The 16,550-nt window shown below is 44.0% G+C and overlaps 1 protein-coding gene across 1 annotated transcript in view; it reads left to right on the forward strand.

The window, feature by feature from the left end:
• Nucleotides 1–16,550, forward strand: part of KCND3 (potassium voltage-gated channel subfamily D member 3) — a 114,882-nt gene that overhangs the window by 84,073 nt on the left and 14,259 nt on the right. The window contains exon 3 of the mRNA XM_035561553.1: nucleotides 3,338–3,500. Within this exon, the coding sequence (XP_035417446.1) occupies nucleotides 3,338–3,500 (163 nt within the window). The remainder of the gene's footprint in view (nucleotides 1–3,337; nucleotides 3,501–16,550) is intronic.

Genomic DNA, 16,550 nt, shown 5'->3' on the forward strand with positions numbered 1-16,550 from the left:
ACACACACACGCACACACAGACACACACATACGCCCCTTCCTTGAAGTCGAACTGTAAATTTTGGCTTGAGCAGACACTGTCTGGATTGAAGTGGTAACTCACTCAAAGGGAGCATGGAGCTCAGGTGACTGAAATTCCTTAACAAGAGATGCATTAAGCAAAAACCAGAGAGCAAGCTGCCCTGTGAAGTCACTTCATTCTGTCCTTTGTTCCTCTGCCACCAGCCAGGCCCCGTGGCAGTGGTGGGTTCGTGTGGCCGCTGGTCTCAGGACTGTTCACAGGACACCGCTCTTCCAGCGTCAACATTTGCACAGCACAAGGACAAAGCGTCCTCCTCCAGTCCGAGTGCATCACACCATGTTTTTCTTTCACTGCTGTAATTACCTCACTAGCATTCACTCTGTGCATGCACTTAACTCCTGCTAAACATGAAAAGATTCATTGAGAATGAGACAAAGCCCAGGGTTGCTGCCCCAGCCTCCCCGAACTGCTGTGCCTGGAGCCCGTGCTCCTTCCACGGCTAAAATGCGATTCAGGTCTGAACACTGCCACAGTTTTGTATTCCTCCCTGTTCTTCTTGCTTATAGTAAGACATCCAGGAGGCAGGGATACACAGAACAATTTGTCCTGCAGCTGTCACGGTAATGCCCATGCTCTGCACTGACCCACGCACCCCAGGGGCACCGAACGGGGCACACACCTGGAGGTAACCCCAAACCTTAAAAGTCTGAATGGATTTTTCTTTTTAAGAATAGGTCATCTAAAAATGGCCTAAGTTCCACTGAAGCATAGCTGGATTTTACTCTGATCACAAAGCCATGACACTTCCAAGTATCACTGACACTTGCACTGCAGGTCAGTAGCCCAGGAAAGGCAGAGACCACGGCTGCAAAAGTGTGCCGTGCAGCCCCCAGTGCCCAACCCAGCACATCCTCTCCGCAGGTAATTCTGCAGTAGATCCAGAGGAGTCAGTGTCAGAGAGGAGAAATTCTAGGTCTCGTTCCTGCACAGCCTACTCCAGCCAGTGCAAAATTTCTCATCACTGTCTCTTTCCTACCGGTTTTGCAAATAAAGTCCTGCACCTCCCCAGAAAAATCATTCTCCACACTCCAAGATCCTTTCTGATGGTATTTTAAAGCAACTTCTCTGAAGTCCCAAGTAACGGGGTAACTCTCAGTCTGTGTGTAAGAACAAAACTCAACAAGGCAGACCAAGAGGCAGACACTTATTATTATACTTCCTACAAATGCACAGAAGGGCTTTCTCTCGGTACTCCAGGTCACTGAGATCATGTTTGAGGCATATGATTAATTGTCAGCCCTATCGTGTTAAGGGGCAGTAGGAAAGAAGCGAGAAAGATTTTTTTAGAACAGTGTTAAATGAGGCAGAAGACCTTGTCACTTAGCAAGAGCTTTTAAACTATCTTTGCATAAAGCAGCAGCAGCTAGGAAGTTAACAGACGTAAATAGCACGGCATCGATTCGCGGCACTCCGAGCGGCGTGAGTGCAGGTGAGCGCAGGAGAAGGATTCTGCTTGGAATAATTAAGCATTAGCTAGTGATGTCTGAAAAATAAAACCTCAGCTATAAATCATTTTACTTTTCAGTTTTTGCTCCATCAAACACCAGAATACCCCAAAGAAAAGCATGGAAATCCCAAACACCATTTGATAGCAACCAGAAGCCTTCCAGATCTCAAGCACCCTGAAACAAGGGACATCTTCCTCAGGCCCAGACTTCAGCATCATTTTCCTGTCCCCTACAAAATTTCAGCAGGCTGCAGTGCCTAGGTCCTCCCTTCCACTCCTGGCTGTGACCAGATCAGACAAACCTGCTTGTAGCGGGATTTTGCCTGACCTCCTGAGCCACAAAGGTGCTCTGGGAATTCCTGTACTCCAGTGGCTTGCACACAGCCAATTCGGTGTCAACCCTTTAAAAAAAAAAAAACACACAAACAAAAACCTGTTATTTGGCCACTTGCTTTTCCCTTTCCTCCAGCTGAAAATCACTTCTCTGAATTCTGATGTTAATATACACTTGCACACAAGCATGCAATAACTGGCTCCCTGAAACAATGCCTGGAAATTCAGTCGGTGGCTGCGCTAATCGTGCTCCTGCCATACTCTGAGGGCATTAGCTACAAATGAGCTCTTTGTTACATGATCAGAACGCAGTGCAATCCACCTCCAGCTTTCTGGATTTATTTGCCTATCAACCATGTGCAGAAGAAACCATTGAAGCCACTTCAAGAGGGTAAACGGCAGGGGAGAACGAGCCTCCTGCGGAGGTTTCCTCTGCATCTGCTGAATGCAGGGCAGCAACGTTTGCACTGCCAGCATCTGCTGCCCGACTGGGTATCAGAGGCTGTGCTGCGAGATGGGAGAGCTGTCAGCGACAGCGTAGTTGGTTAGAATTAAGAGGTCCCATCACCTGGCATAAAACATGGGGATTGTGTCAGGCCAAACTGTAAATCAAAATTCAAAATCCCAATTACCTTCACTGTAACACAGCATTAGGGAACAAGTGCCACACTCGTTCCTATTGCACTGCCGAGTGGCCATAAGCCCATCGGTTGCCTTTACAGAAGGAAATGTTAAAGCTTAAGTATAAAACCGCTACAAAAAGCTTTTGCAATTTGCAGAGTAAAAACACAGACAGCAAAAAAGCACTCAGAGCAGTGATTTATCATCTGCAACCTAAAGAACCTAAGCCAGCACGATCTCCCATCTGCAGAAAATGGATTATTTCATCTCCGATTCTGCCGGTATTATTTAACATACAAATTATAATAGTTAATGAAAAGATTGCTGGGTCAGCCTCAGTGCAGAAGTTTGTCTTCTCATTTTTCAGCTGGACTCATTCCTGAGAATTCATTCATTACTGAATGCAGACTTTAATGCACCCCCTATTTCTGAATGCATAGATGGCAAGGAAACTGCCGCGTTTTTAAACACGAGTGTAAGTCGGTCCTCATTCGCACCTCGATACAAGGGAATGAAAACACATGAACTGGTCACAAGCAGACAAACTTTGTTAGAGCTCAGTGACACGGAGAGGTAGGTGCTGAATGAGCGAGGGCATGAACATAACATGCTGAGCCGCTGCCTGGGCTGGCACAGGCATTCTGCAGCCAGGGCACCCTTCTTTGGTGTAGCTTAATCCATTGCCAGAACACGGTGTAAATCCACAGGACTTGTTGCTTGTATGGCAGGTTTCTGTTTTATTGTCTGACCTGGACACTCACGCTGCTGCTCGCTCAGAGAACCTGAAAAGGTTTTTGGTGCCACCGCACTTGTCTGAAGGAGGGGCTTCCCCTTTTTTGTTCTTTCCCCTCTAGTTATGGTGACATGGTACCCAAGACAATTGCCGGGAAGATATTTGGCTCCATTTGCTCCCTGAGTGGGGTGCTGGTCATTGCTCTGCCCGTTCCAGTCATTGTCTCCAACTTCAGCCGAATTTACCACCAGAACCAGCGGGCCGACAAGCGGAGAGCACAGAAGGTAAGCCGAAACCCGTGCCCAAGCACAAGCTCACCCATTACACATGCTGGGTACTGGACGTGCTACATGTCATAGGGCCATAAAGGTTGGTTTATAGACCAAGATATCTGGTGCAAGCATCCCCCTCCCACAAATATCACCCACCAAACCATGAAAAATAAATTATCACCACCCAAACAGGGACTTGAACCCTGGACCCTCATTGTCAGAAGCAATGGGGCTTTTATTGCTCACTCTGTCACACACGTGAGAAATAAATACGTACACATACAGAGGCACCCTAAGTGCCCCCTAAGTCACTAAAGGGAGCTGTTGGTCTCTCTGTCTGTCTGGTTCCTGCTGCCTCTCTGCCCTGGAGTTTTGAAGACACACATCCAGAAACATGTAGTTATCAGCTACACATAGCCCTCAGTGCAGCAGACTAACATAGACAAAACACTGGGAATACGAAAAAACAAGCAAACAAAACCCAACAACCTGGGAATGCTAGGGGATTACCGGATATTCCAAAATCTGTTTTTACCAGTATAAACCTACTGATTCACTCAGAAAGTATAACAGATTATTATAACTCCATTTCAGCCTGCTAAATTACAGCAAAACCAGAATCAGGTTTTTACAACAACTGTAAACTAAAGGTTTGGTTTATTTCTCCCAATGGAATTCTGTCTGCCAGAAATTCAAGGCTCAGGGGATTTGCTGGCAAATAGTGGTAGAAAGATGTGCCATTTCTGCTGTGGGCAAGCATCTGGGTCCTGCCTACTTCTCTCATCTCAGGGAGCTGACAGTAGAGCGCTGAGATACAAGACCTACAAAACCACATCTGGCAGGCAAAGCACATAAGCAGAGTAACAGAGAGGCAGAATCACTCAAGAATATATTACAGGCTCTGTAAATCGTTGCTGGGATTTACATGTATATCTGCATTAGGTTTGGCATTATCATTTAGAAGAGGAAGAAATCCAAACTCCAGATGAGGGCAAAGCTACGTTGTGGGGTGTGTTTGGAAGCTTCCATGTTTGCCATGAGTCCTTTCTGTTGAGGACCACCAGATGATCCATCATAATGTCCACTTTCTCTCATGCGCAGAGAAATGCTCAGTGAATTTGTAAAGCTGCTTCCTGGGTCGTAGCTTCTGTGCTTCCAGTCTCCAGCTGCATCAGCCTTCTACCTTTCAGCAGCACTTACATCCACTTTAAATTAAATAAAATCTCTTTCACTGAACAGCATGAACACAGACAGCACCTTTTATCGGGATGTTGGCTGCAGAAATGTAATCTGGCAGGTAACGAAGAGGATGGCATTACAAGCATTATAACAATCTTTTACTACTTCAGTGTTAACAGCTAATTTAGCTTTGGATCACTGGAAGACAGGTGGACTCTCCATCCCATCTGTGTTTAATAGTATAAATCCAGAACCTTAGAGAACAACACAACCAGCAACAAAACCTTAGCCAGTTAACAACTAATTTCTTAGTACAGTGAACTTACAGGTCAATGCAGTAACTTCTAAGCAACTATAAGGACAAATACTCCTCAGCAGTTAGCAACCCATTTTGTGTTTTCAAATATTATATATATATATATATATATATATATATATATATATAAAGAAAAACAAATTCCCCTATGTTTTATCTTTCTCAAGAAATTGTAGAGCTTAGCGATATGGTTTAGTGGAGGACTTGTTAGTGTTAGGTCAGAGGTTGGACTAGGTGATCTTGGAGGTCTCTTCCAACCTAGATGATTCTGTGAACAGAAAAGCAACCCCAATTGCTCCCATTCAAAACACTTAAATATTGCCTAAAAGAAGTGTTTCTAAAAAGAAATATGCACATAGAAGTTCGTTAAGGGGCCAGTACACAATAGCCCAGTTATATAAGTGAAGACTAAGAGAAAGCACTTGTTCTACTGAAACAGCACGTAAATATGCTGAGAGACAGAACTTGCTTTACAGTACAGCCCAGGCAGATAAACAGGCAAGACAAATAACCAGACAGGACTTGTGCGTAGCCACAGATGACAATACAAAGAAGCTCCAGAACTGACTCCAGATCAGAGCTTTTGGATGAGGCTATCCCGGCCAGGCAGTGTACCGAAGGTTTTTGTTCTGATTCACTTTTTCCTTTATTGTTGGACTGCAATCCACTTGGTGGCAAGGAAGCGTGCCACCACCACCTTTGATGCCAATATGATTGACTGCAGCTTTTATAAGGTCTGCTGTATTGACACAGTGTATGATTTCTCCCCATTTGAATTTCTAATTCCCTTGATATTGGATGAATTTCTGGGCTAAGAAAGTTTTCTCAAGTCAAAAGTGTGAGTAATTTTCACATGATCATCACTGCATGAATACTAAGGAGAGCAAGAGAGACAGAAGCGCACTGATGACAGTGATGCTGTGATGTCTCTCTGGAGATGGTCAGGATGGGCACAGAGAGAATCTGTGTTGGTAACAGACTTGTTCCAGCATCACCCTCCAGAGGACTCAATTTCTTCTTCAGAAATAAGAAAATTTTAGTAATAGAATTCTGTTCCCATCTAATTAAAGATACAAAGACATTTACGTGGCTTTTTCGAGAAGGTTGGAGAAAGCTCTTTGCACCTTCTCAGCCCTTGAATACGCCCACCAACAGCATCTCTTTGTGAGCAGAGTTAGGAGACACCGCTTTGAAGAAATAACACAGACATCTTCCCTAAGTTTCTAGGGTGCTAAATAAATTCCTTCTCTTTTAGTTGAGGAGTAAATAATTTTAGGGTGTTATGATAAATACTTTAGAACTTAAATTTCTTGAAGAATCGTACCTGTTACAATATCAAGTGCATTTGAAGACTAGGTTACCAATCAGGTTTATTATTTTGTTCATAACTCATACTGAGGAAAAAGCATTTAAATAGCACGAATAAAATACGGGGGCGGTTGTTACCCGCCAGCACCTATTCTTCTACTAACTGAGGAAAAACGTTCCTAAAAGAAAGAGAGGGAGGGGGAAAAATGGGAGAACAACAAGGAAAGAAAAAAGAAAAAAACAACCACCGCTGGTGCTTTAATCACCTCAGAGATAAATTATTCCTTGCCAAACCTGCACTGCAAGGGAATTAATTACAAGAAGATCTGGTAATCTTAATTTATTGTGCTGTGTCATCAAATTTTGTCCTCCGGCACACGGCAAGGACCAGGTCACTCTGAATGGAAGATGAATTGATCGTTTCTGACACGGCTCATTTTGGCAAAATTGTTTTTTGGTTGCCCCCCCCCCCCAAAGACTTTTTTCTTTTTGGCTGATGTGCTAAGAATAGACCTTCCTGACATTGAAACGATGCTGTTCTTTACTGAATGTCACAGTCTCTGGGTTTAAAGTAGAACTTGACACTTTAAAGGCTTGACAATTGAATGACTTCGTAATTCATGTATTGCTGGAGTCCCTCTTGTCATGCTCAGCTTGCAGTTCAGTTGCAACGTGAAGAAGCAGACAAGTATCGGAGCTGGCTTGAGCACAGCTCCCACTTTGCAGCCCCAGGAAGGAGGAGCAGAGGCAGCGAGGAGCAGCTGTTGAACATGCTGCTCCTTTGACAGTAAAACAGTTCATTGTTTACAAGTTAGCCACTGTGAATACAACCCCAAGCCACAATGTTATTCCCACCTGAGCAGGGTAGTAGAGAAATGCACGGCTGAGAGACCGCCAGATAATGCGATAGATATGGCCTTAGAGCTTGGTGCAGCCAGGTCCCAGAAGAGCACGTTGCTCTCCAATGGTTTACTGGAATGATCTGGAATCTCTCTCTCAGGGAACCACCCAAGTTTAGGGTAGGAAAGGTCCACCCAGGACAAAATGATTTCGCATGGCAGCTATCACATAAAACTGCAACATAGGCTATCAAGGAGTAGATGGCACAGCCTAGGTGGAGCAGAGAAGCAGACGCATTGCCAGGTGGGTGAATTAAAGCATTCAATCACAGAGCCAGTAACAGCAGGAGACAGCAACGAAGCGGGGAGGGAGAAGCCACATCTTCTCAGATGGAAGTTGCAGAGAGGAAATAGACGGAGGAAGGTTATTCCAGACCGCAAGAACTGCTCGCGAGGTGGTTGCACACAGGCAGCTATGACTGCAGGCGGACGAAGAGGTAACTATGGAGATGCTGAAAAGGGGCTTAAGCCAAAAGGAAGAGTAAGGACGCAAATATCTTTGATTGTTCCATAAGAGAAACAGCCTGTTCCAGACCCAGCCGTCACTCCCAGAGGCATGGAAAACAGGACTGCAGTCAGCAGAGCTGCTGTAGAGGGAAGATGGTGACGAAGAGAATGCTTAATACTAGATTTATGTCATCATCTTACCCATGAGAAAGGCGGCCCACACACCTGTCAATAACAAGGCCATTAAAATAATTGATTTTCTACAGAGCAGGGGAGTCAGCTTTGAAATGTTCTGTTTTTCAGCTGACACCCTAAATTTTGGAGGTGGGTTAGTGAACTTCAAAGCGTGGAACAGAACGGCCAGAAAAAGTGACTCGAGCAGAGCTGAGCTGTCTAAGGAGAGCTCAGCGACAGAACATGACTCAGTTCCCAGCAGGGGATGGGGTTGGGAACTTGAGGAGAGAGAGAAACAATAAGGTTAAAACTGGATCTGGCTGACATTTAAAAAACATGTTTTTTTCAACCACAATGAATCTGGGGGGAATATGTTTTTGTTGTTGTTGATAGTTAACAGTTTCTGACAGGGAGAAAAGGCTTTTTTTTTTTTTTTTAAAGGAGAAACTTCAGTTTTTCTGGGGTAGGTACCTCTTCCTCCTCTTTGTCCTGTTTGCCACATTCCCTAATACAATTCAGGGAAAAGACACCAACCAACCAACCAGGGATCCTTCCTCTTCTCCTTCATATCACCCATGAAAGCAAGTGGCATCCTCCACCAGTTCAGCTAGTTCAAAGTACCTGGCTCCCAAATTACATCAGACTACCAGATGTCTGTAATCCATCCTCTGAAAAGAAAAACTGAAATCAGTGAGGTAGTTTACAGGCCTAGCCTCCAAAGCAAGCCCTGAATACTGAGCCTGTTGTGGACAGTGGCCCGATGCCCGGCTGAAATAACTTCCGCAGGTATCCCCAACCCTCCCTACATTTGTTTCAGGCTTTGAGGCCATTTCTTATCACGTCCCAGTCCTGACCAGGTAGTGCCTGTGGTGTGTAAGAACCCGACTGATCCCCCCGGGGGGCTCCCTGGCCACCCCAGTAACATGGTGCCTCCTCTCCCCACCTGCTGCAAGGCCAGGCTGTGGGGCTCTGTCCAGATGGCTCATTATATAGCACAGTTGGTAGGATTTGTAATGGCTGATGTTGCTGGCTTCATCCCAGATGTCTAAATAAATGCTATCTGAAATTGCCTCGACCTGCATTCAAAACATTCTGCCAAAAGCCTTGGGAAGCCCTGTCCCACTTTGGAACAGGCTTCTAGTGATCAGACTCTTCACTGTTACCTCTGTTAACCAGTTATTTTGCCACTATGCCTCAGCAATGCAGAACCAAGTGGGCTGGTGCTGTTCAGCTTCTGTGCAGTTCCCAGTCTATGTGCTGAATGCCACAGCCTTGTGCCAACACACCTACAATGCATGGTTACGTCCAGATTAAGCACCATGGATATATCCACTGGGTCTGGAAAAAAAACATTGCTTCAAGTGGGTAAAAACGGCACTAAAGCTTACTGCTGTAACTGATTTGTACCCTGCCAGCGATTAGCAGGTGAAGAGCAGCATTCGTCCTGATAGACGTGGTGCTGGGAGGGCAGTCCCCTACCCACTTATGTCAGACAGGTGGGAAAACCCTGCAGTCTCTTAGCACATCGCTCAAGGGCCTCTGCAGAATTTCTCTGCAACTACTCCCAGCCGTCTCACATGGCCCAACGCGAAAAGTCCCAAATCCCATTATTGCACTCCTCCCACTCCACCCAGCAGCAGTGGTCTGCAAAGTCTGACTCAGAGCAAGTCTTTGTTGTTCAGAGGTCAGGAAAATCCAATCAAGCAGTACGTGCGGATAACTTCAGCACCGGATCAGGCTCTAAACCTGCACAAGGCAGGCCCTCTCCAGGCACAAACAGAAGCCTGCCACCCTCTTTTTTCTCCCCACTACAGCCATTGTCGTTGTTCTGACAAACATGGATGTTGCAGCACCATCACCCTTCCATACTTCCCTCTCCAAGACTCAGGTGTTCTCAAGCATAAAACTGGAATAAATCCGCTTCTTTACTGGCTCAGTTGCTTCTTGCAGTTAGTTCATGTACACATACAAGGTTATAAACTGAAACCTTCCTATAGTTTCCTATGGTTCCTATGGTAAAATCTTGAGTGTGAATAGTATTACATTTCTATATCTGAGCTTTTACACCGGTGATTCTTGCCGACTCACCGAGCAAGGCAGCAGAAGAGGCAGCACGCGGTTCCCTGCCCAGCCACGGGTAACAAGCACAGTGAGCGCTGGCAGAGCCAGCCCAGGAGCAGGCCAGGGAACGAAGAGCGTGCATGCAGCTTACTGACATTTTTCAAAAAAATATCTTTATGTGAAAATCACAGTCTGCCTGCAAGTACTCTGCAGGAAGAAAAAGGAGTTCGATTTACCAGACAAATTGCTCCTTAGGAAATAGTTTTTCTCCTCTTTGTCACAGCAGAGCAGAACTCTTCTGTTTACTATGCAGACCAGTGCCTGGTGGCAATTTGAGCCACCTGTTCTCCGGGTAAGCGCAGCCATTTAGCCCGAACTCAGCATTAACTCCAAACAAATACAATAATAAGGAGCAATTCTACACATTGTCCACGATCTCCAGCACCCAGCCGCCAGCCAGCGCATTTCTGTCCATATATGAAACATCAGCTTCGTTAGCAACTGAGTCAGGACAATTAGGAGCCATTCTAGCAGGAATGTGCAACGATGCTGGAATGCAAACCAAGGCCAGGGAAGCGAGTAACCATGACAACTCTGCAGCTTTCTGCTGACAGCCCAGGGAGCACTGCAGCACCCAATATAGCACGAGAAGCAGGTTTCTCCCTTGATATTTGCCAAAGAGAGGCATGCAGCCAATGTTTTGTGGCTGTCATTGTAGAGATGTGAGCTGTGACACACATTCTTGTATGAGCCTTCACTCATCAAATATGACCACGGGATGGGTTTCTGACAGACCTTTCTTTTCCAAAAGCTGGCTGCAAGAGACTTGTCCCCAGAGACCTCAGAAACAGGAGGAACAACTAACAGCAGATTCAGTTAGAAAGCCAATTGCACTGCACAACTTTATTGTCATCTGATGACTTCGGAATAATTTTCATTTGCCAGCCAGCAACACTTCTCTCAATTACTGATGAAAGCCTGAAGCATGGAGAAGTGGCATGGAGCACGGCTCCTGCCCTTACCCGGGCTGGCGTTGCCCGCACTCACACGAGGAAAGCCTAACACCGTTCACTCGCTGCTGGTGGGTACCTGCGGTTCAGAACCAAGTGCTCTAATTGCTAATGAGTCAGCAACAAAGCAGGAAAACAGCCCTGCTGCCTCCTCACCCCCTTGTGCTTGATTCCACTAGGAGCTTTACAGGTTTGCTTAGCTCTCTCGAGTTTCATAAAAAGGTTTGTGGTTGTTTTTCTCCTCCTGTGTTTCCTCTATCTTCCCATGGAAGGTGTGAGTCGCACTACATGAAGCGATGGCCTCCATTTTTTGTAGCTAATCACAAGCCTCCACACCATTAATTACTGTTCCTATAATCAGGCCTAGTAAATTGGCATCTGACACTAGATTAAATTCTGTTAATTTCTGCATCCCCTGAATAGTTTATAGCTCTTAATTAGGGGTGTGAGCTGTGTGAAGGATGTTATAACAAGTGAGATCTGGAGACAGACAGACAGACAAATCCCAGGTAGACATTCATCATACTTTGCTTTCTCTGAAACCAAGAACCTTTATAACAACAGAGAACAGCAAGCTCTCCATTAATGTTGCAGGAAAACATGACATGAGGCTTTTTTCTTGAGAAGACGCTTATTAATATTTCTAAACAAACTTCAGCACCCTAACTTAAACCTCGTAACACTTCACTTCCAACTCCAATGAACTATAACATATTCCCAGTACACTGCAACTGCACCTCTTTGACCATGCATCCCTGGAGTGACTTTAACTCAAGCTCTAAGATCTATTATAGTGGTAAGAAGACAAAAACATATGCAGGGTTGGGTTTTTGTTTGTTTGTTTTTCAGTTACCATATTAAGAGGCAAGCTTAAGAAGTGAAGGGAGCTAACTTTGTCAGTCAGCTGGACTAGCAGCACAGGAACCTCAGCACACAGCAAGCTTCAAATTTCAGCCATGATGGGAGAGCTATGTATAACGTCTATTTCAACAAAGAAAAAATTGTCCACATGGTCAGTTCTTACAGAGATCAGGGTCTGAATACAACCCTCACTGGGTGGATGGCTGGGTAACTGGGAAAAACGAGAAATATACAGGGCATCTATAGAGAATGGAAATAGGAAGTGACCTTGAAAAAAGCTTACTTTTTAAGTGTCAAGCAAAGGAATAAAGTGAGAATTATCAAACTCCAGGAAAAATGAAGCTTATTCTATTCTTTGCAGTAGAATGAACAAGCAACAAACACCAGAAAGGGAATGGTCTATGTAAAAAGAAAACGTCAATACAATGGCAACTGAGTAAAACTGGCGATAAATACATGCAGGCAGGAAATTAGAAGCTATTTTCTAAATAGAAGAATGAGGTTCTAAAGTAGATGCCCAATAGGAGTAAGAGCTTCACTAATTTTAATCCAGAGCTTGTTAGGTTTGCAGTAGGCAAGAACTGGCCTCAGTGCTCCAGAGACTTCCTGACAGTCTTGCATTTCCCAATTCGAGTTTTGCGTATTATGACTCTTTTCAAAGTTCTGTTGTATCAACTAGGATATCTATGACTAGTAGAGAAGTTGAGATCCATTAAACTCCATATTCTGTGCATTGTTCTATAAATAGATTGAACATCATGTTCTTCAGTGTTGGAAAAGATTAAACGATATAGTGCATTTGAAATGATGTTCTGTTGCTTTAATGGTGCCAAGGGTAAGGTACGATTAAAAGGAGAGCCACAGAGGAGGGGAGGGGAATCTTTCATCTCTGGAAAGTAATGAAGAGGCCCAAAATAAGATCAAGGTCTGACTGTAAGTGGCTCTATCAAATTATATAGGAATATAATGAGTTCTACACAGGCTAATTTTCATATGCAGCTCTACAATATCTCCCCCAAAGCAAAAGCGACAGAATATTTAAACTTGGCTCAAAAGCTGCTTAATGTAAAGAATTTAGAGGAAGGAAAGTCCAAATGTGCATACTTCGTTTCTTAGAAAGGTTAAAATGACAGAAAGATGATCTGCAGAAACTGACTCTTCTAATTCTGCTGTAACTCCATTGCCTATTGCAATAGCCAGATGGAACCAGGGCTAGCAGAATAACAACCAGTACTTATTATATGGGCCATTTGCTTTTTAAACAGCTATTATTTCGCTCACTGTTCAAACGCATGTAATAACCCTGAGTCCTAATTTGGCAGTCCAGCCTGTTTCCAAGCTTTGTTAAAGATGGCATATCAGCCTCTCAGAGCAATAAGTAGGACAGATGAGTGTCACATGATTATATTAAGGAAAGCACTCCACAAGCAGTAGATTCATTTAATTTCTTGTCTGCTCTAGACAGTATCTTATTTTTTATTTTTTAAAAGAAGAATTTTCTGTTTTCCACTTACAAAGGAAAACTACCCCAACAGACCAGGGGAGCTAAGCTGTTTTCCACCAGATGAAGATTGAATTCATCCCCTTTCCAAGTTACACATGTGTATTGAATTCCCACTCAGGAGTACAAATTGAAGTCTTTCCTGAATTCTTGTTAATTTTATAATAAAATTAGAGTCAAACACAAGATCATTTCAAGTGCAAACTCAAACTAGTATTGGATGCAGACAAATGCAAGAAGAAGAAAAAACGAGCATTTACTGAATGGCTCTGACATTGTACCCTAGAAATAAAAATCAGATCAAGAGTATTCCATTGATTACTTTTGAGAACAGCTTCATGTCAGCAGTAAAAGACCAGTGGTGTACACGTACTACACCCCTGGACTCACTGCAGCAGTCACCAATAGGACTGCTCATATTCATACTACTAATTGTTTAGGAGATAAAATGTGAAGCACTATTAAATATCCAACGCAGCTGCATTTTCTGCCAGGAATGCTCTTCATGTGGTTTTAGCAGATAAAGTTAGGTAGGAAGGATAATGCTAATAACAGCTCCAGCCCGAAGAGGGAGTAGGAGGGGGCACAGGACCCGCGCATCCAGTACCTGATATACATGTGCTCCACCCCATTGCCTTGCACAAAGGCACAGAAGATCTGGAAAGCTGAAGATGTCTGGCAAATATGAAATTATGTCATAGATTGTAACTTAATAGTTTATGATACCACATAAATCAAGAGCGAACATTATCTCCATCAGAACTAGATGAAAATCATTAATAAATAATAATTAGCTGTTTCCTGGGCCTGCCATCTGGTAAGCATTTTTCCTAGCCTGCAACTCCTTCTTCTTTCCCTTCTCCAACGCAGCTAAACGGTGAAGGCATGCCATTCTACTTCTCCTTTGCTAGCCCCTTTGGATAATGCAGGTACCCAGGATGCTGTCAGCCACTTACATCACCCTCACCACCTATCTCAGCACTCTACACCTGCAGGGCTTCACTGCCATTCTGCTTATTCAGTCTCCAGTTTCTTAAAAAGCAGGAAGGAGCCAGAAGTTATTGAGACCTGCCTTCCACCCCGCTCTCAGAAACACGTGGGCACTAAGATAACCAAATTAATCATTCTAACCTGTAAGTGGCTGTCATTAGTATTATTATTTTCATCATATAAATTATCTTCCAGATTAGGTCATATGCATTTTGAGATCCTGTGGTTTCCTAGCAACTCCTCTTACCACTCTACATGCAGACACAGTGTGCCGTTTTCTTTCCTTTTTTAGACTCTCTGTGCAGGGGTTATATTCAGTAACAGTGATCTCAGGCCTGGCCCTAATGACCTTCAGTCTGCCACATTTGTGGGATGAGATGCAGAAGACAGCTATCCCCTCCAAAGAGTGCTGCAAATGCAGCAGATGGTCAAAAACCCAAGGTCCTGCACTTGGCTTTCTCCTGTCCTGCAGAGCAGAAGTACTGAGGCACGTAAACAGAGCTGAAATAACAAAAGCATACCCACAAGTGTTACAAACTGGCAGACTTTGGAAGACCCCATCAGCCTAATTCTCTGACAGTTAGATATGTGCCAGTACATAGTGTAGGGTTCTCTACAAAACACTGCTCCTTCAAAGTCTGTGCGGGGCGCCCTAAGTGCAAGGCCTCTGCTCCTGCACTTTACTCTTCCCCTATCTGTCAAAGCATACCTTTGCTGGCCTGCCCCGTCCAGACTGGTGGATCCCAGCAGATAACAAAACTCTGCTGAAACAGCCAGCTTTTACCTGCTTTGCCTGTAACCTGAATCGTAAGCTTGCTGCCAGGTGCCCTTCTCGCTCACAATCCACTCAGCTCGGTCACCCAGACCAGTGTCCAACCTCCACTGCAATGCCAGGGGAGAGTTGCTGTGCTACTCTCAGGTGTGATTAAAGTACTGCAGCCTGCATAAACATAAGACACCTACCTAGACATCTTGTAAAGCTCGCACAACTTGATAGACGTGCTTTCCAAATAATGCACATTTCACATAAACAGATTTTCACATAAAAACCATGAACCATAGCTTTAGAGTTGTTTCTAGTCCAACTTGGGAAATTACCTGGAGGGCCAAACCAATTTTAGGCACCAATTTTAATTAACTTCTCTAGCTGACTTAATCAAGATATCTACCAAATTTAATCATGATGGGGGCACAGAGTTAGGTGAAGTGACTATCCTAGACAGTCTTTTGTGTAAGGAAAATAGGATTAATTTCTGCCCTGCCCCACTGACATTTTTTTAAAATAACAATGTCTGTTCTAAACTACAAAAGCTATGGGGTTTAATTATTAAGATAGCTAGTGGCCCTGTTTCAAAGGAGAAAAGAGAACAGACCTCAGAAACGAACCATCTCCAGTCCATGTGGAGTACAGCTATTAATATTTGATCTCCTGCTAGCCTGAAGGCAAAGGGAATAATGTTCATTACAAGAGCCTAAGACTGAATCCACTTTAACAATTGACTGAACTGACGATGATAGCAACTGAAGATGATGAAACTTTTCCTGCTGTATGTGAGGTGGGTAGGTTGAAGGACTCATATTTCCTGCAGCAAAAGGAGCTGACGTTCTGTCAAGCACAGAAAGAAAAAGGAAGGGAAGTCTTCTGTGGTTGCCATCAGAGCCTCACTGTAAAGACCATCACTGGATCCACCACCCAGTCCTGATTACAGAAGAGATAAGATCGTTGTGGATAGCAACAGACACACAAAGGTGTATTGCTTTAAAATAGAAGAAAATTTCATGAAAATCTAATTAACAGGGAGAAAGTACCACGTAACTAAGAAATGGACTAGTCTTTGATCCCTTATCCCCGCTCCCTCCCCTAACTCATCTGCAGGTTCACTCAGAAGTTACACCACTGTCAGCAAACCTCAGGGAGCACAGGCTGAGACTTGGCTGTTACCTGAAACTCCTAGCTTCTAGTCTGATTTTTTTGCTCTGGGTTCCAGTGTGAGATCAGTCTCTATTTAGGTCCTAGAGCAAGAACAGTTTGCAAAGACCTCAGAAAAACTGAAGATCAAATTTCATATTCTTGTTGCATCTTCAGTATAGAGTAATTTTCATCAGAGATTTCACGCTCATATACTTGGACTATTAACATTAAAACGGGACAATGAAATCTAGGTGAAATATAGAAAAGAAATTGAATTTTGGATGCCCCCATTTTGGGGTGCCAAAAAGCATGTCTATTTTTCAGGCTGTTCATAGTCTGTGACTCCTAATTAAGGCTGCAAAGCACTATCCTCTGCGTGCTGTTTTCTAAGAAATTGTCTGTTT

This window comes from Cygnus atratus, chromosome 24, assembly GCF_013377495.2.
Source record: "Cygnus atratus isolate AKBS03 ecotype Queensland, Australia chromosome 24, CAtr_DNAZoo_HiC_assembly, whole genome shotgun sequence".
Lineage (NCBI taxonomy): Eukaryota > Metazoa > Chordata > Aves > Anseriformes > Anatidae > Cygnus > Cygnus atratus.